The sequence below is a fragment of the Camelus ferus genome, unplaced genomic scaffold, assembly GCF_009834535.1.
Source record: "Camelus ferus isolate YT-003-E unplaced genomic scaffold, BCGSAC_Cfer_1.0 contig298, whole genome shotgun sequence".
Taxonomy (NCBI): Eukaryota; Metazoa; Chordata; class Mammalia; order Artiodactyla; family Camelidae; genus Camelus; species Camelus ferus.
The window spans coordinates 198,387-225,992 of NW_022588414.1; the positions used below are offsets into that span (position 1 = coordinate 198,387).

The 27,606-nt window shown below is 36.0% G+C and overlaps 1 protein-coding gene across 3 annotated transcripts in view; it reads right to left on the minus strand.

The window, feature by feature from the left end:
• Positions 1 to 27,606, minus strand: part of GRIK2 (glutamate ionotropic receptor kainate type subunit 2) — an 896,246-nt gene that overhangs the window by 197,068 nt on the left and 671,572 nt on the right. For all 3 annotated transcript variants that reach the window (XM_032476219.1, XM_032476220.1, XM_032476221.1), the window contains one exon: positions 1,690 to 1,833. In XM_032476219.1, coding sequence (XP_032332110.1) covers positions 1,690 to 1,833 — 144 coding nt within the window. The remainder of the gene's footprint in view (positions 1 to 1,689; positions 1,834 to 27,606) is intronic.

The window sequence follows — 27,606 nt, forward strand, 5'->3', positions numbered from 1 at the left end:
AAACGTGTTAACAGGTCTACAATAAGAAAGAAAAAAAATTTAATTCAATTTCTTCCAAAGGCAATAACTGCAGGTGGTTAACAAAACTGCATATTAGTATAAAAATAAGCCATGGGACCAAGAAGTACAGAAGCAGAAGCGTAGAATAGTAAAACAAATCTGAGCTAAAGCCAGCACGAGGAAATGAACAGCAGGTGAAATTGTGCAACTAATAAATCCAGTCACAAATTCAATTCTGAACTTTCCAGAAACTAAAGCAAAGAAGAAAATATGATGAAAACATAACATACAAGATGTGTAATTTATGCCGTTAACAATTGCCCAGGAGAAGCACAGCTTTTCCTGGTACTGAGGCCTGACAGAAATGTCTCTTTTTGGTCCTCAGAAGGGTGCCCCTGTGTGATTTAGTGGACAAGGTCCCCAATAACACCCTACAAGAAATGCAATAGTGAGTTTCATACAACAGCTCCTTATAGGGCTGTCTGGCACATGTCTCAGTTATCAAGTGCTGCCTTCAGGAAGAGCTCATCTTCAACTAGCCACATCTGTCCGCTACGTTTGCAGCCCTCCGATGCCTAGTTTTACACCAGAAGTAAATGCAGGATGTGGCGCAAAAAAAAACGACATGCTCTTCGGGAGTGTAATTTCACCTGAGAGTTCAGTAACAAGTAGACAAGGAAGATTCATGGGTATTCTTCGCCAAGGACCTAAAGATTCTTAATTATGATCTTATTTGCACTTTTACCTTCATGATTAATAATTTATTACACGATGAGCTGATGATTTCTTCTAAGACATTAATGAAAAAATCTTCTATGGCAGTAATATCTGTGACTTTTCACAGCAAAGATTAAACTTTCATAAAACTTTTGTATGAAAATTCCTGTTGCAATCAAATAAAAAATAGCCTTAGCTGACAAAGGAATTTCTTTCGGGATAGCAAGAATGGGAAGTATGGGAAGAATAGGAAGAATGTGTGTGTGTGAAGTGAGTGTGAGTGTGTGAGTGTGTGTGTGTGTGTGTGTGTGTGTGTGTGTGTTCTCTTTAAGAGCTTTCCCTTTTTTTCTCACTATGGGAACGCTTGATTTAAAACTCTAACAGACACAATTAGAAATGATATTCGGCCATAAAAATGGTGGTATTATACAACACAGAGTAGACTTTGCACTTTTATGAATGCATATATTCTGTTTTATGTTAACTCTAATACAATTAAAATAACTAGACGTTATTTTTAGGAACCGTAGCTCTAAAAAACAATTCTTTAAAACTTACAAATTGGGTGTAATTTAGTGTAGTGCAAATGGCATTCATATTAAAAATTAATTGCCTATTTTGTGGCCTGCAACATAAACATTCTTTAAACATCTGTGTCTCCACATAAACAAAAAGTAACACACATAAAGATTCAGAAAGGTGAAAACTTGAAAACTAATAATGTCATAAATGACAGGTCACTGATTTTCATATTTACACAATCATAGATATTTTGTAGGAAATCCATTTATTTGTCATGTATTTTTTTTCCCTTTGTCTATATTATTTAGTAAAAATGTTAATTTTGCTTGTATAGGGGAAGAGAGAAAGTTTAATCTAAAAGATAAAAGGCCACCTGTCAGGAAAACTGCAAAAATCTCAGTTCAGTCAGTTTGAGGACAAGCAAGACAGGACTTGCTTCTCCTGACTCACCTCTTTAATTAGGCTCATGAAGCGGGTCCCGAAGCGCCAGGGTTTGTGTCGATTGCACTGTAGGGAGCTGACTGTCATCTGGGGAAACTGCTGGACGCCCACAGACACCACGTGCACAGCATCGTACATGAGAGCAGCGTCCGTCTGAAAGCCGAGACAAAAGGAAAAATGGAGTCAATGCAACTCGTGAAGCCCGTAAGCGATTTGGAAATGCAAAGAGAGAAAGAGTGAAAGAAATACCCAGTTTTTCTTTTTGTAAGGGAGAAAACAGTCTCTCCATATGGTGTGGTTCTCTTAAATAAGATAACATGATCATGTCACAACATGGGCTCCAGTAGAACTTCTGATCTACCCTCCCTTTCCTGAAGTGATAACCCAATTTCAGACCATCCTAGTTTCTCTGTTGAAGTAGGAAATGTGTAAGAACATTTATTATTTCATTTTTTTGTCACATCCTCTGTCTCTAGCTTACTCTGCCCCTCTACACGCATGCCCGTGTGCAGGTACACACACACACACACACACACACACACACACAAGAAATGCAATTGTGAACATTTTGAATGATAACATAAATTATATATTGAACTTAAGAATAAATAAGTAAATAATTTCCTTGTGTAGGAAGAAAAGAAGAGGTTTGAAAGGAGAGTCACTCAAAAAGGTTAAAGATACAAACCCTAATTTTGTCTCCAATTCAGCTTTTCAAAAGGTTCAATCTCAGAAATGATGCCAAAGTTTTGAATCTCAATACATGTGTTAATCCCTTTTCAAGAAACTAAGCTTAATCCCCTGTACTATTTTCTTTTCTCAAAATTTCCATATGAATAAAAGTTCATTTTGGCTTCTCGAGTAAAGCGAATATGAATTCTACTGTGCCTGCACCTGCTCAAATGACCGACCGCTTTAGAGGTGGATGATAAAAAATAAAATGTTTATAAGTCATAACAAACCAGAGGCTCAGTGACTGTCAAGTGCTGTGTTAAATGGACCCTCACATTGTGTTCGACGGATCGATGCCAGGCTCACTACCTACAGAAGAGAGCCACACTGACAATGCTGCTAGCAATGAACTTTGGGCCATCTGCTTGGCATGCTTCGGAATAAAAGCATGTATTTCCTCTTCTCATTCACACAATTAGTGAGCTGTGAAATGAATTCCAAAGTGAATAGGAACCCTGTAGATTATAGCGTTTGCTACAATACAATACAAAATGAGTACACACGGTGGCTTTCATGCAAATGAATCCTAAGGAACTTTACCACATAAAGTGGAAGATGGCTAAAGAGCACAACGCAATGACAGAACATAAAAATGCCATTTTATAGTTCATCAGTCTTTGGCGAATGCAGCTCAGATTCATAACCTGCATTGGTAAATATCAGCTGACTACTTTCATATCCTCTGATGGCTGCAGAGTGAAGACCGGAACAGACTGGATACAGGCGTCTCATGAGCCTGAGGGTCAGGCTGATACTTGTCTTAACATTCAGGGGACCTATTTTACAGACCACACAGGTGATCATCAAAAAGTTACTCAGATATGAAAGACATATTTGATTTTAAAAGAAAATGAGTTTTTAGAATATATCACTGCCCACAAATGTGTAGAGATACGAACACTTTCAGCTACTACTGGAGGGAAGATAAAGGGCAATTTTGCAAGTTGCACCACAAGGGGGTTTTTAAAAAATATTCAGTTTCTTTCTAACACAGTCATTTCTCTTCCTGGAATTTGCCCAGGGAAAATCAAAGTTAAGAACTAAAGGTACATACATTATTTATTTTAAAAAATAAAGAAGCGTGGAAACCTACTGGAGGTTCAAAATAAGGGCACACAATAAAATCACAATGATATTTTATATAAACATTAAAAATCATGTTTTGAAAACTAATCAGATGAAAAATTGCATGTGATACGATGCTAAGTGTAAAAATAGATTATACAGAACTGTATTTCCAGCATAAACCATTATATACATCTTTATGAGTACTTAATATATTATTAACTTATTTAATTCTCACAATAATGGTTTAATTAAAAAGATTGATATTGTTCCCATTTTATAAATGACAAAACGAAGGTTGAGAGAAGTTAAGTAACTAACCAAAGTCACACAGCTAAGAAGTGGAGAGGTCCAGATTCAAACAGCCTCTCTGCTCATAGTAAGTATTCTTAAACATCATACTGCATATTATATGAACAACAACAACCAAAAAAAAAAAAATCAAAAGGAAGAAAATACACTGAAATGATATTAATGATTACTCTTGGGAGTTAGCTGTGAGTAGAATTTTTTTTTTTCCTTTTTATTTTTTTACAGTTTTTTAAGATGAAAGTTTACTAAATACCTCTGCAATTATTCCTAAGATGGAAATTTTGATCTATTGCCACAAAATAACTAAAAGAACACAAACTGTGATATTCCTACTATCCTGCCATGACTTACGGACTTACATGATCTTATGTGACCTATATGAAAGTCCTAGAATGGTAACCTTATCTAAAACTGACAGTGCTAGGAAAAAAAAAAAATTGCCTAATTAAGAAATTTGAAAAATATTTTTGGTACATAGGTTCAACTTCAAGATCAGAGGATATACTAGTTGGTAATAAAACAATCTATCTGTGATTTTTAAATGTAGTTATAAAAGGAAGACAATAATTATTAAACTATAAGATAAATACTAGAGAAAACTGTAAATAGTTAAAAAGTTGGTGATCAAATTTCCTCTGGAATTTCCAGTTTAAAATATGTTGATTTATTATAAATCAAAGAATAGAACTTCTGAAACTACTCTCTATAATATTTCCATCTGCTTGCAGTGCTTTTCTTGTCCTACTTTCAGACTAGCTGTTTTATGTGATAATATGGAGTTGTTTTCCATTTAGACTTGATATCCTGTCAGATTTACCTTTCCTGTCTTCTTTGCAAAACTGTACATATGTAAATTCTTTCACCTTTGAAAAGTTTTCAGAACACTCTGATTTATCAAAAATGTTTTTTTTCTTATTTTCATAAGAATGCATATGCTTGAAAACTTGCCTTAATTTAGTATTATTGCCAGTTAATGTTCATTCAGTATTTACAATGGGTAAGGCACTCTCTTTAAATCATTTCCTTTAATTCTCATAACCATCATGCAGTTGGAAATTCATTGAATCTGTATAAAAAAGGGAATGGAAGCAGAGAACATTTAAGTAACTGGTCCAAAGTCGTAGCCTATAGGGGTAGAGCTGGATTTGAATTCAGACAGTTTATCCAGAATTGACATCCTTCTCTCTGGTTTTTTTTTTTCCTCAGTGCTCTACATTTAATAAAGCAAAACATTTTTAAATTATTTTGAAGTTACAAAATATAAGAAATATCAATAAGCACTTGAATACATTAATCTATGTAATTTTTGATAAGCAGTAAATATTCACAGAATGAAGATATACTGCAAAGTAAGAAAAGGTAGGGATTGTGAAGAATTGATAAATATTAATTCACAAAAAAAGAAATATATGAATGCATGGGATTGAGTCAATAATAGGTTAGTTAGAAAGTTAGTAACATTAACTAAGAACAATGTCATGAAAGAAGTAGATTTATTTTATATAGTTGCTGCTCACTAGATTTTCAAAAGGCAAAAGTCCGAGAGTCTCTTTCAAGATCAAGCTTGAGGGAACATCTCAACTCCCAACTCTCAGTTGTAGAGTTTGATTGAGCTGCTCTTGCCAAGTCTTCCACCCTCTCATACTGACTCTACAATCCTTTGCCTTGGCTCTTCTCTTGATGGAAAATAGGAGGAAAGAAGGGCGGAGTAGAACAGAAGAAGAGAAAAGTACGGGCTAATTTCTTTGTCATCATTTTTATAATATTATTAATACTATTGAGTTACATTGCATGCTTACTCTATACCACACAACTGCATCAATTTCTTTACATGCATCTCACAAAGACTCAATGTTTTAGGTGACATGACTATCATTATTTTGGAGAGGAGAAAACTGAAGCTTAGAAAGGTTCAACTAATCCTCTCAAGGACTCATCATCTCGAGAAACAAGACTCAGAAAACAAGATTTAGGCAAAATTTAGCTCTTAGAATTACTGTCCAAGCTATCATAACAAGACTCTGGCAAAAAAGAGACTCTGAAACAAAACTTAAAAACAAGATTCAGGCAAGGCTTAATTCTTAGAACCACCATCCTGACCACCATAACCATAACCATAACCTAAACCATATTCCCACTGAAACGATAACAGGCAATGGAGGGAAACTGATGGCAGCAGGTCTCGTAGTTTTGAAGGCTCTGCTGAATACCAGACAATTATGTCCCACAGAGAGTATGTCTCTTAACTTAGATTGAAATAAAAGTTCATTTGGCTCCAAATCAGACTTTTTCTTTGTACATCACAGCTACCTCTTAAAAAGAGCTTAAGAGTTAAACATGACTGTAATTCAACCCATTAAATTTAAATGGACTATGTATACAATTTGGTTATTAAAATCCATAGGAAGGGGCTAAACAACGTTATAGTCATCCAGATTCTAAACTACAAAGACAAAAGTTAGGCAGAGAGAGAAAAAAAAAATCAGCAACAAAGACAAAACAATGTTCTATTTTCTTTCAAGTATAATTACTCATTTATATATAAATAGATCACACTTATTGGAAAGCTAGAATACCTGTTCACCCTGGGAATACAGCCCAGAAGGATGCGCAGTCTAGGAAGGAACAGACAGAGCCAAGTGTGGACTTCCATGCTTCATGCTCGGTCAAGCATCTATCAGTAGCAATAGGAGCCCCCTTGAGGGCCATCTCCAACTAGATTTGAGTTGGAACTCTATTTTACTTGCCAAAATAAGTTAGTTAACCTACAAAGAACGTCTGCCGGCCAAAAACTTGTTTTGCAAACCTTTAAAAATGTGCAATATAGTCCTACACATTTCAGTAAAACTACAGTGATCTTTTTAAACAGGTGGCTTTGAAAAATCTCAAGAAGTGCCTTCTCATATATTTTAAATATGTATTAACCATCTCCCTAACTTATTGCTGGGTTTATCTTATACCTGGTCTAATTACTTTTAGGCATAGAGTGTGTAACAGGAATGCAGGTGGAAGAGTGACAAACGCTAATTTCTGTGGTTGAGTTATTGCCACAGAAATTGGTTTAGTCACCCGGTGCTATTTCCTCTGTCTCAAACAACCCCATGTCTGACAGGACTTTAAAGTATTGAAAGAACAGTGAAATATAAGTATGCTTACATTTCTTTTATGCTCTGAAAAAGTCCACTACATATTTCTAAATAATTGAGGAATTAGGGAAATTAGATGCCCTCAAAAGTTTCAAATGGTAAAAATTACCATTTTTATATATTTTTTATTTTGGATATATAATTGAAACATCCCCAAATATACAAAAACAGGAATAACAATGGATGTTGTAAATAGTTAAAATATTTCTATGTACTTAGATTTCATCTTCAGAAGAAGAATCCGGTACTAAGCAGTTATTACCAAGCATGTCCATTTTGAGTGCATATGTCATTTCAGTTTTTGATCATTCTAATCATCATCGCTAAACATTTTCTTTGCGAAGTTCTGGGATAGATGTTCTGGGATAGATGTTCTAGGAGTTATAAAAAAAATAAAGCTTAGTTTTTATTTGCATGAAGGATGAAACAGTTAGAAAGGAACAATTCTGAACTACATACGATCATAGAAGAGAATATTGGTACATAAAATCTCCCAGATACACTAAAGGCTTCTCTTAGCAAAAAGCTATCAAAGGTATTTATCTTCCTTCCCAATGGGGAGGCACTCTTTTGGAATGTGTTTCCCCAGGGAGCATGGCTTTTGGGTACCCCACTGAATTTTGACTGGGAGAGCTTGGAATACAGCCTTTTCCTATTTATTTTCTCCCTTATGCCAAGCAGAGTTACATTTGTAACAATGTAATTCTGCTAAAGCATATTTTGCATATTTGGGCTCTTGACTTGGGCTCCAAATACACCCAATATTGTATTTAATAATTTACTTTTAAATGTAACTGCTCTTAAGAGTGATGTGATATACGATCATATCTTAATTGTAGTGATGGTTATATGAGTGTATACTTAAGTCAAAACTTATCTAATTGTACAATTTAAATGTGGGAAGTTTAGAGTACATCAATTTTACTCCAATAAAGCTACTAAAAAAAAAAAGAAGAACTGATGGTGTATTTTTCTGGGAAGGTAGTTCATAGATTTCATTTTAGTCTGGAAGTATCTAGAATCTTCACAAACTAAGCATCAACTGATTGTTATTTGATCTCCTCCTTGAACATTCTAGTTTTTATAAAACTGTTTATGCTTTCTCACTTTTTATCTTCCTTTTTAGACACAAGCATCTTTTGGATAATAACCATACCTATCTTTGTAATACTCCGCATAGTATCCCATATGTTGTCTTGCCCATAGTAAGTGTATAAAACATTTACCAACAAATTAATGAATTCAACCAAAAAGTTCATTTAAACTGTAAAATAAATAGATATTAGGAAGCTCTGAATAACAATCACACTTTGCCATCTAGCTGGAATGTGTTACCTCCCAGAGGTACAGTGAACCAAATCTGCCAGCAGCTCAGAGCTGGGAGGAATGTGAGTGCAGCCTCTGTCCCGTTTCTAAATGAATTTATAGTAACAGTTCTGCGAACACATTTATTTTTCCATTAAATAAGTGCAGGCAGGTCCCCTTTGAGATCTGAAAGTTAGCCGGCAGGTGGCAGATCCATTCTGGAACTCCTACGTCTCAGATTTTGCTCATTTCTGAATTCCCATCTGAAGTATAGTGCATAGCACAAAGAGCACCATGGTCTAATAAATGGAATTTAAGCTTATGAATCCCAGCTCTTTCACTGAGTTCATCTTCCATCTAACACAAATAATCAAAAAAAATTTAAATCCCCTTTGCTTGGTTTCCTCATTTTATAATTGGAAATGAAAAATGATGATCTGTCATATCTACCCCCATTGCAAAAATCCTTCCAAAAACCAGATAGTTCCAAGAGAAAGACAATTAGAAATGTTGATTCTTTGATTAGGAGAAGTGAATTCTGAGGATGGTGGGGAAAGGGTGCATTCTGACCTCCGGAGCTCCCTGGCACAATGAGCACAAGCCTAATGGGGACAGAGAATTACCCCCAACTCTGAGCAAGGCTGAGGGTCACACATGGACGGCAGGCTGGTGCTCACTCTACGGGCTGGCACACTGCAGCCAGCGCTCTGCCCGGCACAGAGCAGGTGCACGGTGGCTGCTAACTAAACTGAGGGACTGAAGAAGAAATGCCCTCAGAGCCAGTCGGGAGCCAATTGTCAGAGACAATTCTCCCAGTTACACTGCAGCTGCCATTATGCTTACTGTGTTGCCGGCTCTTTGTTCTACTCTGAAACGGAGTTCTTTACCAGCAGCTGCGTGGACTACACAGACTGCATGAGATAATACATGAGAGCAGTCTGCACACTCCCTGGCTCGTGGTGCACAGGCAGGTGTTAGATGACGATGATGCTGCTCACCAGAAGAGCAGTAATCTCTTCAGGATGGATACTATCCAAAATGAGGAACCAGTTTAGCAAGTATAATGTTTCAACCTTCCTGCACCCACTGTTAGCCTAAATGAGGGAACAGGCCTCGTGCTGTTCAAGGAAACTGATCAAGTTCTGGAACTCGAAGGAGCGGGAAGGAAATTATCACACAACAACAACTTGATCCCTATAAAATGTGGTGTGTACACAATGCTGCAATTCAGAGCTAAAAAAAAAAAATTACTGAATACACACACATTACCTAACAAGTTTAGAATTTAAATATAAGCGGTAAAATATTACAATATCTTGCATTTCTTGCTAATCGAAGGACTGGACAGATAATTACACACCAGCAAATGTGAACCTGGATAAATCTGCCTCGTAATTTTTTCTAGTCTTCAGTTTCTTCATCTGTAAAAGGAGGGGCTAGAACCGGGTGGATTTTAAGGTGTCCTGTGGTTTACATTTTTATTCCTAGGAAACTCACTTTTCATTCTGATTTATATTGGCCTTTGTAGTACAATTATAATCCTTATTTATCTCTCTCCTCCTCGTAATTTGTTGTTTTGTGTGCGTTTTAAATAAACTTTTGTATCAACATTTCATACAAATTTATAAATAAGAGAAATCAAAGCTCACTTTTCTTTAAGCCATTTTCTGTGTTCGTACTCTACCCAAGTCCTGCCTGGTCCAATGATACTTGCCAATACTTGTATTATATATTCTTTGTTGTTTGAACTTCACTGTTAAACTTCTCACTCACCTTAAAACCCACCCTGGCTTCCTGATACTTTGCAGAGAAAAACTAAAACCCTTTCTCTCTTATCCAAAGTCATTTACTAATATCCCAGGATTTTATCATCTTTTGTCCCTCTTAAGACAGTCAGAATATGGATATGTCTACTCTTCATGCTCTTAAACTAACCAAGGTGATTCCTGTATCACAGATTAGTTGAATAAAAGGAGATTCCAGAAACTGCATGATGAGAGACCTTTAAAAGGAACATGGATTTTTGCAGCTACCAGTATGGCATTCAGTACCTATGAGGGCTAAAGAGGATAAGAGCTTAAGGGGAAGATAAAAAAGGAGAAGAAGGGAAAAGAATAGAACGAGTTTAGCCACACAGTCTAACTGATGATTTAGGAAGAAAATTCAAGTTCAGCAATGCTTTGAGGATTAAGCAAATGAAACAGTATTGGATGACAGTGTTGCTAGGGTTCAGAAAAGAAATGTCCTGGGCCACAATAATGCAATGAGTGATTAATGCGTCTGTTTTTTGGTGTTCCTGTAAATCTGTGAATTTGAAAAAAATGCCTATGTCTCTTCAAACCAACACTCTGTCTTAAGCTGAAAGTCTCCCCACCCCACCCCCAAAAAATAGTGACAACAAATTGACTTGTTTTGAACAATCAGTCTGAAATATGGTCAATGTTAATTTTGACAGCAAGAGTTTTCATTGGCTCTTTAAGTTTTTATTATACAGTTTTGGGCTGTCATTTTTTTTAATAACGCTCAACAAGATAATTTTACAAAACAGCATTATCTCTGTAAGCTTTTAGAGCCTTATAATGTATGAAATTCAGTCCATGGAGTTTTACCATTACAATTGTGAAAGCTTCGGGAGATGACTATTTTGCATTCTTTCCAAGAATTATATGTATTTACTGTGAACGTTTTCTATATAATTTTCTTTCTTTCCTACATCTATCTTTAAAATGCACCATTTCCCAAGCAGAAAATCCTATTTGTTTTTACTGCCACACTTTCTAAACTACTTTAAACATTTATATACAAATTCCAAGATGTTTAGATGTTTCTCAAACACCATGTAGAGAAACTCTTCACTTTTTAAATATAAGTGATTAAGGAACAGCTGTGAAGTAGGTAAGAAAATGCCAACAGGTTTTCAATTAAAAGTTTCATTTAACTAATGTAATTATTCTTACCTAATTAAATTTTTCCACTAAGATCAGTCCATTGAGATGTCTCATTCTCTTTTAAAATGCTCCATGAAGCTCGTACTAACGTCCATGAGCCACACTGTATTGATGAGATTGTTAATGAACTCTAGCAACAATGCACTGGCCTTAATAATTTAGGTCCTGTTAAATCTTGTCTGCTTTTTACCACATTTTGAACTGCTATTGATCTAGAGAAGAGTCAATATCAAGGGGAAGTATTCTTTGCGCTTCCAGCTGGTGTCCAATACATCCAATTATCCTGATATTTGGAGCTCAAATTAGCTTCTTGCATTTAAAAATTTATATTCATCAGTATTGTTTATATTTACTTTTTCAATATAATGAATTAAAATTGATTTTTTTATGATGTTAACAGACTGATTCTTTCTACATTGAGATCCAGGAATATGCAAACCAAAAATACACTAGAAATCAGGGATTTGAGTTAAAATGTTCATGTAAACACTAATTCCAAATGCCTGTAAAAATTGAGAATCCAATACGTCATATATTATTTACCTAAACCAAAAATTAAATTATCATAAAGATCTATTTCAAACATGATTTCAAGAATAATGTGAAAATTGGTACAGATATTTCTGGAAAAATAAAATGGTGTGCAAACAAACCATATTAATGTGTCCTTTACAACTTTTTATGTTTTTACTGTGTGCTTAGCTTTTTCTATTGTGCTTATTACTCTATACAAAATTTTAATAGTAACTTCTCATAGAAATGTGAAAAAGTAAAAGTTTCATAGAAAGCTAATGGGAGTTAGAGCTTTAGTTTTATAACCTTTTAGTCACGATTGGAAGTCATGTTATCTTTCTTAGCTTCGTTTACCTCATCTTTAAAATAAGTGAAACAGTAAAGTACTTCACATGGTAAGGATCAAGTTGGATAAAGTTAGAAAAATGTGAACTATAAAGCTCTTTAAATATGTTATAAATATAGAGGGAAGTAACTGAGAATTCCTAGTATTTCAGCACGGAAAATATCAACTTAGAACAGGAAGTGGTCTCTGAGGAAAAAAATAAGGATCGATTTGCATATTTGCATCTTAGTGTACCTTAGATTCTTAACTGGAAGATTCCCTGTCCATTCACTACTTTAGTTAACCTGATTATTTCCTACTTTAAAAATACATTGATTTAACTACTTATTGTTTTATTGCCATGAGGAAATGCCTTTGCCTGCACATTCTTGGGTGTCTTGAGTATCCTTTTTCACCTATCAACATATGCTCTCCCAATTATCTTTTTTTCATTTGTCTCTAAGTGCTTTACAGTTTGAGCCACTCATTCAATAATATTTATAAATATTATTGTGTTACTGACATCAAACACAGTTATGAGTTTGGGCAATAAAACTGGGAAATCAAAAATGATTTAGACCTTTGAGGTATTCATAGTAGGTGGGTGGGACCAACAAGTAAATCAGCCTTCTTAATATAATGCCATATGCTGGGGAATGTCGGGGAACCCAATTTTGTCTGGAAGTGCCTATCTACTGATATGTTAGAAAGTAGCTATTGTTTAAATGATTTTTCTAATAACACCCATAGCTTCAAAAAACAAAAGGAGTAGAAACAAGCTAAGAAAACAAAAGTTGGAAAAAATGGTGGGTCAAGTGATAAGGTCAAATCAGAATTCTCAATAGTTTTTTTTTTTAAATTATACTTTATTCATAATCTGAGACTCCTAACATATCCTTTCAAGACATTTAGAAAACACTTGTTCTTTAATGAAATAGATATACTAAAGGATTTTCTCAAAGTTGAGCCTTTATGTGTCATTTTGTCTTGTAACTGATCAAAATAAAAGACTGAAAGAGTAGAACATGGAACTCAGAAGACCAAAAATATTATTCTGATTAAATCACGAAACATCTCTGATGGGAATCTATTGTTTTGCCTCCTCAGTGTCTCCTCCTATGACAGAAGAACTCTTTCCCCCTTGCATCTATTCCCTGACCCAAACTCCTAGCTCCAGGTGTTCTAGGCCTGATAACAACCACTGCTTCAGACACAGCCAAGTGACACAAGCTTAACTTAAATCCAGGCCTTTTGAGAAAGCCATTGGGAAAGAAGCACATTCTTTCTCTGGAAGCTCTGTATCAGTGGATGGATATAAACCTTGATGTCACCTCTGCACCTCTGTGTGAGAATGTAGTCAATACAGACAAAAAAAAGAGGTAAGAGATGGAGAGAAGCCAGTTTATGACTTTCTTTATGCACCTAGATCCAAGTATACTTGAAGACATTTTCCTGTACTTTACAAGCTAGAGAACCAATATGCTTTCTTTTGGCTATTCACTAATTTTAACGGAATTTTAGACAACTGAAACTGAAAGAATCTTCAATAATGCAGTTTTAGGCTTTGGATTCCTCAAGGCAAAATGAGATTACTACTTCTGTCTCCTCTTAGAGTTGGGATATTTGTTTAGAAAAATAGGAAAATACATGTAAAAGCAGGCCATATACAATTATGCACATGAAAATACTAGAAAATATAAATGTTACATTAAATAAATTCACCAAACGTATAATCATTGTCTTCTAATTATTAAGACCTTTAATTCTTTGCAGAAAAACATTCAATATAGTAGATTTTTAGGTAACTACTAAGACAGCTCCATAGCATGGTGAATTGGTTACACTTATAAAAGCACAAAATGAGGCAACTGTGAGATGACACAAAAGTATACACTAGGCCTGCCAAAAATTACACAGATCAAAATATTGTCTAATTCAACACTACCCTTTCTACTGTGTATTATACAGGTTCAGGGAGAATCAGGATGTGAACTGAAGCAAAAAAACTTTAATGGTACACTGCTGTGAACTTTATTAAGAAAGAAATCATAGAGGACTCCAAAACCAAATGCAAACTAACCCTCTCCAATGCCCTTTTAGTCAGTAGGTTAACAGACTGCTATCAACACTGTAAATGACCACTGTATCGGTTAACTCTTGACATTTGTACTTTTGACTTTTATATTTGATGAAACAAATTATAAATCACAAACCGAGACATAAAAGACTTTCATTACCACTCTTTGTGTGTGTGTGTGTGTGCTGAATCCTATGCTATTCAGGAAATTAATTCATAGTAGACAAAGAACAGGAGGTGAGGGTGATGCCACTTTACTCAGAAGGAAAAATAATCTGATAGTTTGGATTTTTACAACTGAACAGCTGCAGCCAAAGTAAGAATGGAGGGTGATACACGGCAGAGACTCAGAAGAAACCAGAAAGAACAGAATTTCCACAGAGAAATTAGCAGCAAGAAGATGTTAGAAATATCTTAAAAGGCATTTAAAAAAAAAGAAAGATCACCGAAGAACCAAAAAGAAATTTAAGAAATGATGAGCCAGTAAAGATGGAATATCTTACATATTCTAAAGATAGAATAGCTTAAAATATTTTTCCTTGTTAGTTGAAATAGAAATTTGATAAATTTGTAAGAAAAAATTCAAATTAAAAAACATTCAGAATTTAATTTTATCCTTGAGCTTAGCTCATGAGCTAGATTTGGGAATCTCATGGGAGTCCTATAGAGCATGCATTGACTCAAAACTCACTGATGGCATCTGAGTCTATCAAACGCACCTCAGTGCGATGCACCTCAGCACCACTATTGAGCAGACACCTGTGTTTCCAGAGTTCATGGCATCAGATAAGATTTCTTTGGCACCTTTGCATTCCTGATCTTCAACCCCTCCATTCATCTTGCCCACAACTGTATATCCTTCAGTGTCTTCTCTTTCCTTTCTCACCTCATAAATATGGGCTATTTAATGAATATCCATATGTACTTACATTCTGAAGGGAAAATGATGGCAAAAATAAGTATTCTATGTTAAATGCTGAACAGAATTCAATACATTTTTAAAATACTTAGGTATTTGCACCTATTTTTGTTTCCAAGGAACCAGTATAAAGTTTACACATATCCATCATGCAAAGCAGAAGAATAACATTTACTTTTATTTCATTATTCTTTGAAACTAGCTGAGTCATAAGGACATCCTTCACCAGAGTTTAAAAGAGTGAAGTTTACTACAGACATGAAAAAACAGTAATAAGCATATCTGCTATAAAACATTATCACATTGCATCAGTTTTTAACTATATCCTATGAATAATATTTTGCCTTTTTTAAATTAAAAAGTAGATACTTCACAAATAAGTTATTTGGGTAAAAGATTACTTTCCATAACTCCTACCATAAGGCACTGTGGTAGGGCCTTTTAGATATTATTTAACTGAATTTTCTTTAACAATCTAACAATGTAAGTAATAGGTTCTGAACTTAGGCTTAAATCACCCAGTAAGGGGCACACCTGAGATCTGAACCCAGGCTTATCAAATTTCAAAGATTCTGCTTTCCCTGAAGCCATTACACTTTATGATACTATAAATTGCTGCTATCTGTCGTAGTATCTAAACAACACAAGTTAACCATCTATTCTAGAGACTAGCTCTGCCACTGTTAAGATAATGCAGTGTGCCTTATGAAACAAAGATCACTGAAAAGCCAGCTTTCATCCAGAGCTTTGCATCCTTGAAAAGGCACCTTTCATTTCTTGATGGCATGAACTCACCTTTTCGATCCAGAGGTGAGAAAGAATCAGTAAAATTTCTAGGTAAGGGAAAATCACAATTTCCTCACAAGGCACAGGTGTGTAATGACGTACTAGCACCTATCATTGGGTGCTGGAAAAAACTGGTAATGCTATTCTGGAAAACAGTCTGGAAACTGTGTCAAGCACAAAGTAGACACTGTAATTTCACTTTGGGAATTTACTCCATAGAAACAAAAAGACAAGAACACACTGATTTATACACAAATATGGTTACAACATGGTTTAAGCTTTTAAAAAATACAGTAGCCTAAATGTTCCTCATAAAGTTAATTTATGTTATGTTTATATAACTGAATATTGTAACATTATTAAAATTGTTATCTAAAGCTGTATTTATTCACATGAAAAGATGGATGTTAAAACTGACATGTCCGTATTACAAAATAATACATTCCTATTACTAGGAACCAAACCTGCAGTATCTGCGAGGTATGAGTTAACAGACTAAAATAAAAAATTTTTAAATTAAAACTAGAATGTTTTCTTCTGAATTCTAGATAATAACTCACTGTGTATCTGAGCCACTTCTAATTTCCCTAAAGTTCAACAACAAATTTTTCACCTTCTCATATGTAAACACAACCAGAAGTAAGAGTCAGGCCTCAAGACTGCCAGGTGTTGCAGGGAGGGTATAGCTCAGTGGCAGAGTGTGGGCTTAGCATGCATGAGGTCCTGGGTTCAATCCCCAGTACCCCTATATAAATAAATAAATATCTAATTACCTCCCCTCCAAAAATAATGAAGAAAAAAAGACTATCAGGTGTGATGAAAAGAGCTGCCTGGATGCCACATTAATCGACAGACTGCCCCTCTTGGACAACTACAACCAACCAGCCAGGCCATCAACTGCGGCGGAGGACACCAAGAATGATTTTCTAAACACAGACATCAAAAGGAAAATGTGATTAATCGAGTAGTATCTTAAAGCTTTTCTACAAGCATTGTTCTCTTAATTAACATGGTTTCTGCTTCCTGCAAATGAAGCCCCAAGCTATTAAATAAAATTACAGCCACGCTCCCTAAGAATGAGGATCACTTGGAAAAGCACTAGTACGCTTTTTCCCCTCTTCTTGAGCTGAGCGATTAGCAGGGAGCCCAGCTCTGGAGGATGACACTCCCAGAAGTCATTTGGTCACAAAGACATGCGGCATTTACCTAAAACAGTTTGACAGTTACATGGCGTGACGAGATGTCTCTAAACAAACACAGTTGTTTTATGTATTTATTTATACCCAACTTTGTTATTAATAAAAAAACATTTGAGGTAAACATAGCAGATCTTCTTCTCCCAATTGAATTCTATAGAAATCCATAATGTGTTTATTTATGTCAAACATGACTTTGAGGAAGGGTTTAAATATTTGAGGAATTGTTTAGGATATCATTTTGATATCCTCAATGGTATCAAATATATAACCATAAGATTTAGAATAAATCATCAAGGGTAATTATTAAAAATACATAATTAATGATATAGCTATTTTTCTCTTAAAAGTGTCTATTAAGTATTAAGATTAATTTTCTCAGTTTTCTCTAAAAGCAAGTCCCAAGTCAGTGAACAGTCATTATAAGCAGAAGTGGGATAAGTATATAGAGTTTACCAGGAAATGTTGTTCCAATAATGCTAGTCTTATCATTTTCTTAAAATAAATAAGTAATATCTTCATATTGAAAATATTTTAAATATTTGGCTCCTTACTCCAATCAATGCATCATGCAAAATAAAGGTAGCTTAAAATGTTGTGTTAATCATTTAATTTAAATTTTAATAGAATTAAACATATATAATATTTTGAAATTAAGCCTTTACTTGTGATGCAAAAATGAAAAAAAAAAGGGATTCCAGATAAATGACTCAGAAAATTTTTTGAGAAACCACATTTCAGTAGATGTATAGGAAATCTAAATATAACATGTTCCTTATTTCCAAATAAAGGGTTATTTTAATCACCATGCACCCAGATTAACCTCATTTAAAGGCAGTGCCTGCCTTTTCAACAGACTTTCAAGAACGGGTTACAAGATTAATTTCTGCTTCATGGAAAGGGAGAGAAAAGGGCTGATTTCCTAAAAAAATACTTCCTGAAGGAAAAAATATCTTGTCTCTGCTTTCACGTGCCTTCTCTAGGCAGTATATCAGGTCTCTCTACCTCTGGGTTACGCAGATTAACTTTAAGACTAACCCAGGTAAGCTTTTGCAAAAGAGGATGTAAAAGAACTTTCTAAAACTGAAACATGGTCTGAAATAATTGAATCATTTCACTATTCTTCCTAGAAAAAAATGCCAGCTGTTAAAGACCCAATATGATATGCCCCAATTGTTACCAGCATTTGTATTTACATAAGAGTACAGAAACACAGGCATAATACCATTTAGATTCAGAAGGAAATCAGAGAGAGACACACAGAAATAGCACACATGTATTCCATAATCAGCTGCCCTGTGCTAGGCTCTGAACTAATGCTACAGACACAAATACAAGCAAGATAGAGGTAGTGCCTGTCTTTATGGCCTTTAAACCCAGTAAAACGTAGGCAGTTGAAGATGCAGTAAAATAAAGTGTGTTATATGCTAAATTTGAAATGGGGGACAGAGTGCCATGCCAGTCACATGCTAAAAACCCTAATTTAATTTGAGTCACTCAGAGAAGGCTTTCAGAAGAAAGTGATGTTGACACTAGGGAAGTGTAAGAGTTAGTCTGGAGAAGAGGGAGATGGGTGTGTGATAGCTCAGAAATGAGAGAGCAATAGTTTTGAAGAGCTGGAGAAAGTTCCCTATGGCTGAAGCCCCACTGGGAGGCCGGGGGGGTTGTAGTGGTAATGTATGAGGCAGAGGAGCTTGCAAAAATCAGAAAATCGAGGATTTTGCCAGCCAAGCCAATGAGTGCGGATTTTATCTGTAGGATAACAGGAAGCCACTCAAGTGTTTTCAGGAGAGAGACATGATCAGATCTACTTTTTAGAAGGACTACTCCCCGTGAGTGTGGAAGATGACCTGCACTTTGGTGCAAAACTAAAGGCAAGGGATCCTTCAGAAGACTTCTTAAAATGATCACAGTGAGTGATGGCAGTAGTTTTGATAAGCATATTAAGAACAGAGACAAAAGTGAATGAATTCAGGAAATATTTAGAAGTAGGCTCTATCCTTGACTGATTATGTGGGAGATGAAAGGAGTAATGACAAACAGATAGCAGGTTATAGTGACTCTCATGTCTATCATTATTTAGGCTAATGGAAAGATGGTCGTGATATTCATGGAGAAAAAATAATGTAGATAAATACTATCAAAAGTATGCCTTCACAATCACTCTTTACTCTCATACCTTGTCTTACTCTTCTTCAGAATACTCATCACTATTTGACCACACACAGACACACGCACACACACACAGAGTGTGATCACCTTCCCCTCCTTTAGAACATCATCTCCACGGGTGCAGAGACCTGACTTACTGCTGTTTCTCCATGAGTCGACATGAGGTTTCAGGCTGGAAGATGATCAGTTTGAGCTGTCTCTGAAACTTGTAGCTAGAAGTGTCTGCAAGATGGGTTAGATATATGAATTTATGTTTCAAGAGACAAGTATGGGCCAGGGATTTAAACTTGGAAATCATCAGGTTATGGAGAAGGATTAAAGCACAGGAACAAGTGACACCCAGGAGTAAAGGTAGAATGAGAGAAGAGAGCCCTGAATGATACAGGAAGAAGAGCGTGAGAGGGAGACCACGGTTACAGACAGCCAGGAGGTAACGGCGTCAGGGAAGCCAAGGCATAGGAATTACAACTAGAAATTTTCTGAATTTGGGTTGACCTTCCTTAAAGGCAAATGCCTATCTCTCCCCCTGTCAAATCAGATAAAAATTCATAAGTTGTTTTTGCTCTTAGACTTAATTGTGCAAATGACAGATCTGTAGAATTACTAACAGCAGTCAGGACTGGTTATATAATTTACAGGGCCCAGTAAAAAAAATTTTTAAAAAGGCATGGCCCCTATTCAAATATTAAGAACTACAAGATAGCAACAGCCCAGCATTAAAACGAGCTCGGCTCCCTTCTATGAGTGGCGCCCTGTGTGACTGTGCAAGTCACGTGCCCGTGAAACCAACTCCGGAAAAACCTTTATCTTTTAGTTTCAATCAGGTTTAAATGAATTACACAAGAATATGTCATTTTCCATAAAAGACAGACTGTTTCACTGGGCAAATTTCTTAAACCTTGAGTGAATAAGAGAAAAGAACCCCGTCCCCCTGCCCCGGCTATTTTAGAGTTAATAGCAGCAGAGGAATATGTCTCTGTCGAAAGGAAACTGATTTGAGTAGAAGATACAGATGATTTTGACTGGCTGAATAAACTGAACATAATTATAAGATGGTAACTTCCTTATATTATGGAAAATAAATGTTTATCTCCTGGAATACATAAACATTAACAATATATCCAAATAGTTAATTTGAGCTGTTTAGTCAGATAACGGACAGTGACTAGATAACAGATAGTGACTAAACAAGGCCAACATTCCATTTCTAGAAACCTCCAATTCAGTCTTTCTCAGGACTGAGTGAATTAGGACGATCACACCAGCCTAGCGCTTTGGTGCTGTGGGAATCACTCAGCTGTTAAAAACAAATCCTGCGACTCCAATGTTCTTACCACATTGTCAAGGAATCAAAGCAGTGGGGGCGGCCCTTTGATTTTCTGCCAAGACCCTCGATCTTTATATTGTCCTTTTGTCATTATTTGTTCCTCTGGAGGACGGCCTTGATGTTCTTTGAAACATTATTTCATGTGTACATGAGTGTCTCCCAGGAACACCCAGCGTGATTTGTGCTGGCACCGCAGCCTCTTGCAGACAGCCCTGGGACCCGCACCTGCCGCTGGGACTGCCCAGTCTGCCTCGAGGAGGCGCGCAGTTAAAAACAAGCGCTTTGTGTCTGATGACTCAGTCATCACAAAGTTTCCTAGCCAAATGATTATCCCAAAAAAGAAAAGCTGAATGTATTGAAAACATTACACTTTGATGGTGACTTTAGTTTGCTTCTAGATTAACCTCATGGTGTCTGAAACTGACCCATGTGACATACCTACTTTTTAGCTGAATATTAACTACCCAGAAAAGCTGTAATTAGCATCTTGAATTTGGACAAACTTCATACCCTGTCAAGGCACGAACGTAATGACACCATTTTAGACTAAGTCATTTATCAAACTAGACCAGGGAAATGCTGGTCTTGTCACCCTGAATACCCAGATTCAGAGGCATATATAAACCTAAATCATCCCCTCTCATTCCAAGAGGGATTAGGAGGTACCTAATTTTAAAAAGAACTGGGGACCCTATGGCAAGATATGATTAGGTAAAACCTTTGCATCTGGTTTTGTTAAAAATATAACCCTGAATTATCCTAGCCGGAAAAGTTTTTATTATGAGTTTGAGGAAAGGCAAAGGCTCTTAAAGTCATATTCTAGTGAACGACTTTAGAAGGTATAAGTTTGCTGATTTTATAGTCAGGAAAGGAATATTGCAGAATGATGAGGAAACTGCAACACAGCCAACAGGGATAGCGCGTGTGTACTATCAGGAACCCTCTGGAGAAATGAAGGGGCCACAATTACACAATTTTGTGTCCTCATCCATTTCCTAATTATATTTGCTTTGAGGGAACCTGTTTAAACCTACATAGTTGCTTGAACAACAACAAAAAGAAGGGGAGATGAAATCATCAGGATCACAGGTGTAAATGTGCCTGCTTGCCTGCCTTAAGTGATTAGCACCGGATATAACCAAAAAGACCACCCAACAGTGGACAATATTTCTCTTTGTAACCAGAGGATACAGTGATACTGGCCCTACAGGTGATTTCTGCGTGTAGGTGTCCTTGAAAAGACTCCTGTGTTACCAGCACTCCTGTCTGGGTCCGAGAGCTATGACCTCTAAATGGGGTCAAAAGAGGACACTCAATACATGAGTTCTTGGAGGCATCTCACTGTCTTGGGAGAGTTTTATTCAGATTCACTGCGAGGGTGTCACTGAGACTTTAGACCATCCATCAACTAGCAGGGACATTTGATTCTCATTATTGTTTAACATGTAGTAAGTATCTCATGTGAGACAGATACTGTAGAGATGATGTAAAACACACAGTTGTCAATTTCAAGAGATGAGAAGTTAATTTTGTCTGACAGCAGTAGCTGTCTCAAAAATTATATTCACTAAGCGAGTATCGCAACATAAAATGATGCAAAGCACAAGAGTCATTGTGTTAACATTGCTACATGTATTTTTAATTCTAAAATTTAACTCATTTAATTTTGTATTGATAAATTCATATTTAGGGAGCCTATAAAAACTCTCACAGGGGTATCATCACCCAAGATTGTTAAGTAATTTAAAATATATTTTTGTTTAAAAATAAAGGGCTGCAGTTATCTAGCTGGTGGTCATTAAATGAGAAGCTTTATTCTAATGAAATGAATTACTGTTGAAGTTGCTTGTAGATTTTGTGTAATTATTATGAAAGTGATAACTCAAATAAAACTATTTAAATCCTCAAAACTAATGACATTAAATGTTGCTGTTTAATACACAGCAAAGGGCCTTAATGGTGTTTTTATAACTTAAACTCAAACCAGGACCAAATCTGTTCTACGCTTAATGGCCATATGTCCTCTGGTAAATCATAACCTCTCTAAACCCCACTTTTCTCAGCTTTAAAATAGGGGTAACAATACCTGCCCTACTTACTACTCTGGGCTGTAATGAGGCTTAAATGATACAATGTATGTAAGAACACAATTAAATCTCTGGACAGTCTTTAGCTGCTGCTTTTGTTATGCAAATCAAGAGACTTCCAGCTTTGCAGGAGGATCTCTCCTTAACCAAAAATTTTTTTCAACTCCAGCTAAAGGAAAAAAACCTAGGAATGTTAGCTCTTAACATTTAAGGAAATCATACAATTGTAACTTACACTCTTCAACAGCATGTTCAGATTTTAATATTTCTTTAAATATAAAAGGTCGGAAAAAGCAAAGTGTGTACTGTCCATTTATGGCAAAGCTTCAGTAGAGTCAGTCGATCATTACAGATGCAGAGAATATGCCTAAGAATTTTTTAATATGCTACTTGATATGCAGAAATGAAACTATCTGAAACTGCAGTGTTGTCAAGCATCATTTAGTTTGGGGGCACTGTAAATGGATTTAAAAAAAAAGAAAATCAGTCAAGTCTACTTGAATACAAAATACTTTAACTCATAATTTAGAATATTTCAGTCACAACCTCAGAATGATTTCAGTGGGATCATTTTACTCTTTTGAAATTAAACAAATAAAGTTAAACAAAAGCTTTTATTTGCTCCCAACTTATTTATTTTGTTTGCAAAAAGCTTGCCTATGTAAGCCAATTATTTCCAAAGAATGAATAAAGAAGAAATAGCTCGAAAAAAAGAATAATTCCCCACTTACTCAGGTAATAAAATCTATTACCCCTGAAATCATTTGACTTAATTCTCACTTGTTCCCATATCCCATACTCCATTTTGCTGAGTGAAATTTAATAAATCTCTCAGTCCAGAATTAAATTTTACTGTTTTATGAACTGTTAAATTGCATTGTATGCTTATTAAAGCTGGTGTTCTCTCACTTCTAGACACATTCCCATCTCTACCCTAGGGCACAATTAAACAAACAGCAGAGACGTTCTTTCACCATTGGAGTGTCTTCCAACAGGGAGCAATAGATGAACATCAGCAAGTCATTTAACTATAAACAATGTGCACTTAATAATCCGAGTATGCCTCGAACGACATAAACTATATTTTAAAGAGGATAATACATCAAGTGAATAATAATCCCCACATCACAGGCTCTGGCTTAGTTAAAACAAGATAGTTACTAAAATACATGGTAATATATTAAAATATTTTACATTAAAATATATTAAAATATTTATACAGTATACTTTTTAGGCAACCTACTGAGGCTTAATTACTTTTTCATACGCACACGATGCATTTACCGATTAATGCCAGGGATGAAGCTATCATGGATAAATGAGATGCCAATTATAAACATACAACTACAGCGTGGAATGAGTAAAGGACAAAACTTTCAAGGTGATACATTTGAAAAAGAAAATGCATGAAAATGTTCTTCTCTATCTGCAGACCACAAGAGCAGTCTTACCAAACTGGAGCTGGGAGAATCTCAGTTCTATTAATGCCAGGTCTCCAGAACTTGTGCCTGGACTTAAAGGAGAGTCTTTAAGAACTCCAACTGTGAGATGAGAGGGGAGACAGGCTTCATTGTTTGAATCTTGGGCCCTGTGACCTGAGGCAAGCTGTTCATCTCCTCTGAACCTCAGTGTACTAACCATTGAAATAGGAATGACAATTGTGTTTACCTCAACTAGATGCTGGAAAAGTAAGTTAAATTTAATCCCAATTTGAAAGTGAAGTGAAACAATGCTTCACTGGACTAAACAAAAACTTAGCTGTTATTACTATCACTATGTAAAGAGAAGAGTCATCTGATTTTTATTTAATGTTTACATTTTAATAATTTAACATGTTCATAATTTTCCAGACTTACTGTATTGTATGTGCCAGAAAAAACTGAACTGTTTTGAGCTTTTTTATCTCCCCCACAACACAGTTAGGTACTACGTATTTATTGATTTAGTCAGAAAATGGTGGCCTAAGCCTCAGTTCCCCTGTTTGAAGATACATTTCTTTTGATACATCATGTAACACAGGGCTTTAACATACATTGATTCAAAGGCCGAAAAGGCATGATAACCCAATAACGTGGCATCAATAAAGGAGCAAGGTTTTTTCTTCTTTTTCCCTGACTGCCTGTCCCATCAGCTATTTAAGCCAACATGTTTTTGGAACTTGAACCTCAACCAGTTCTTCGCAAGTAATTATTTACAAGCCTTGAGGAGGTCACTCTTCAAAATTAAATGCATATATACTACAGATATCCTTGCCTTTCCGAACATCCACTCAATTTAAGGATTACAAGAATTAAATTCTTTCTAAGTGTGATAGCCAAAAATTCATGCCACTTTGTTGACCAAACTTCATGAAAATCAAGAAATTGGTGAATGGTGACTGGCAGATAAGTTAATTCTGTCTTATAAACTAGTAACACTGATCGAGCCTACTTGTCTAACAAGTTCTAATACTCTGGTAATTTCAGTTCAATCAGGACTGAAAAAAAGATGACTTTTTAAATTCAAATGTTGGCCATCTGAGGAAAACCGTTTTCAAAGTGAGCTGAATATTTATTTTCATACCAAGCCCTCATGAACCCCTCCTTTGTTAGGAGTCTGGAACAACCTTCCAAAGAATATTTAAGAGCAGCCTCTGAGATTCGCAGTTGGCTTTAATCCCTCGCTTAGGAGGCAACAAACCTTTTAAACAGTATTGGAATAAAACGCTTAATATCTAGCCATTGATAAATGTACCTTATTGTGCAGAGAGGAAACTGATTTTCCTAAGAAAAATTATCTCCGTGTTTCTTTTAGAACAGCGGCAGGAAGGCTAGGTTCTCCTTTGGTTCTTATTGCTTATTTTTGTTCTTGCCTGTGTTTGGTCTTGACTAATTTGTTTTCTAAATATCCCAGTGCCTCCCTCCGTTTAATTAATTTTCTAACTACTCCCTCAGGGAAGCTTACCTCTTCAGCTAGTCTTGTCTGAACTGTGCAGTAGGGGTACTATGGCATCACATTGGCCTCAGATGGTATTAAGGAACACAAAACTGGAGGGAGGGGGCTGTACATCCCCTAGAAACGTCCTCTAGTATAAAAACTTCGCTGCGAAGCACCTGCAAATCCTCTCCCAACAGAAAGTATTCCTTATAAACACCTTCCCCTGGGTGTTAAAGTCTTTGTGTTCAACAATTAATGGAAGTGATATAGTTCCCTTATAATAATGTTTCATCAGCTGCTTTCCTAGGATGAAATGCACTATATAAGTCAGTTTTTTCCAAAAGGTTAAGTATACATATAGGTTTACCTATAAGAGAGTAGAATATTTCACAATATTTAGCTACTGTTTTGTCGTATTCTATTAATGTCATCATAGTGCTGCATCTGATACTGCTCTGCTCCAAGTAGGCAACACTTTCAAGTCAGGTTTTTATTCATGTGTAGCGTGACTTCTGATCTGTATGACAAGCTAGGGCAGACGACACACTAGTTTATCTGGAAGATAGAACTAGTTTACTCTCCTTACGTCCCCCTGGGGCAAAAACCTTCTTGAAAACTCTAGAGCATCTAGACTGGGTAGAAGAGGCTTTGGATTCACAGTGTTAGGATGATTTTAGTGACATTTTGTGCTAACCCTGGCATGAGGGACAGTGAGTTTAAATGACCTGTTTTCCTGTTTCTTCCACTGCTTCAGGTATCAATTTGTTGAAATCCATTCTCCAGACTTAAGCTTGACTGAGTTTTAAAACTTTTCAGTAGAGCCTCGTTGCTGAGTGAACAAAGTCCACATCTCTCCATGTGGCTTATAAGGCCCTTTATGTTCTAGCCTCTTGTCACCTAGCCCTTTCCATGTCCCACTACCCCTACCCCCTTGATTTCCATGATCCTGCCATACTGAAGGCTGAGTCACCTCCTCACAGACTTGCGTGTTCTTACCTCTGAGCCTTTGCACATGCTGTTCCCACTACATGGATCATTCATCCTTGCTCCCCAGAGTCCAATTCCTAGTTATCAGAGGCCTCACCTCCCTGACCGCTCAGGATGTGGACAAAGAGCCTCTACACTGAGCTCCCCTGGCAGCCCATCCTCCCTTTTCGCAGTGCCTGCCATGCTGTATGGAGACCAATCATGCATTTGTTTGTTTCCTTCATGAGACCTTAAATGCTGAGGAGAAAGATTATGGTTACTGTTATCACGGGTGGGTATTATGGGTCTGGTGTATGGTAAGCGTTCACTAAATGTTCAGTGGCTAATTGGAAGGCCCCAGGTCGGAGAGCTAAGCCGGTCAGAGATTCTGAAGTAAAAGCCTGACCTTGTCCCCTAATGCATTGCACTGCCTCCTGCCTCCCAGTATCTTTGTTTCCTTAAGCATATTTGAGATGAGATAGCCAATTATATACAAAGCATAACTTTGGGAGTGATTCACTTTTCAAAAGAAATTTACTTTGACACAAATTAAAGTACGTTTTTGAGGTGAGGTTATGGCTTAGCATTTGTACCAGCTAATTAAGGTGTATGAGTACTTCCACCTAAATCCCAAGTTCTAAAAATAATCCGCAAAACACACAATGAAAGAAGGTAAGTTAGTAACTTTACCAACATAAATTTTCTGTCATCAAGATCACATGCTATGGAAGAAGGAAGAATTTTTATAAAGAAGGGGAAATGTGACAGTTTTCTTCTCCAGCAACTATTAATTGGATATTTCCTCTATTTTTACTTAGCAAAAGTAATTTATCATTATCTTTCATTTCATACTTCAATGTGCATAAATTTCTAATAATATTTGATAGCTTCAATTTATGGAAACAAACATATTAATTAAATTTTAAAAGGTAATATGCAGAACATTCTTAAAAATAAATGAAATTAACCAAATGACTGCATCTAGTAACATAAGATTATTTTTCAAATGAATTTATTTACATTATTATTTGAATGTATCCTACATTGTTAATATTCCATATGATTTTACATAGTAGAAAACCCCAGCAACACCTGACTGCCATGCAGGAAACTAGAAACTATAATGCAGGAGAA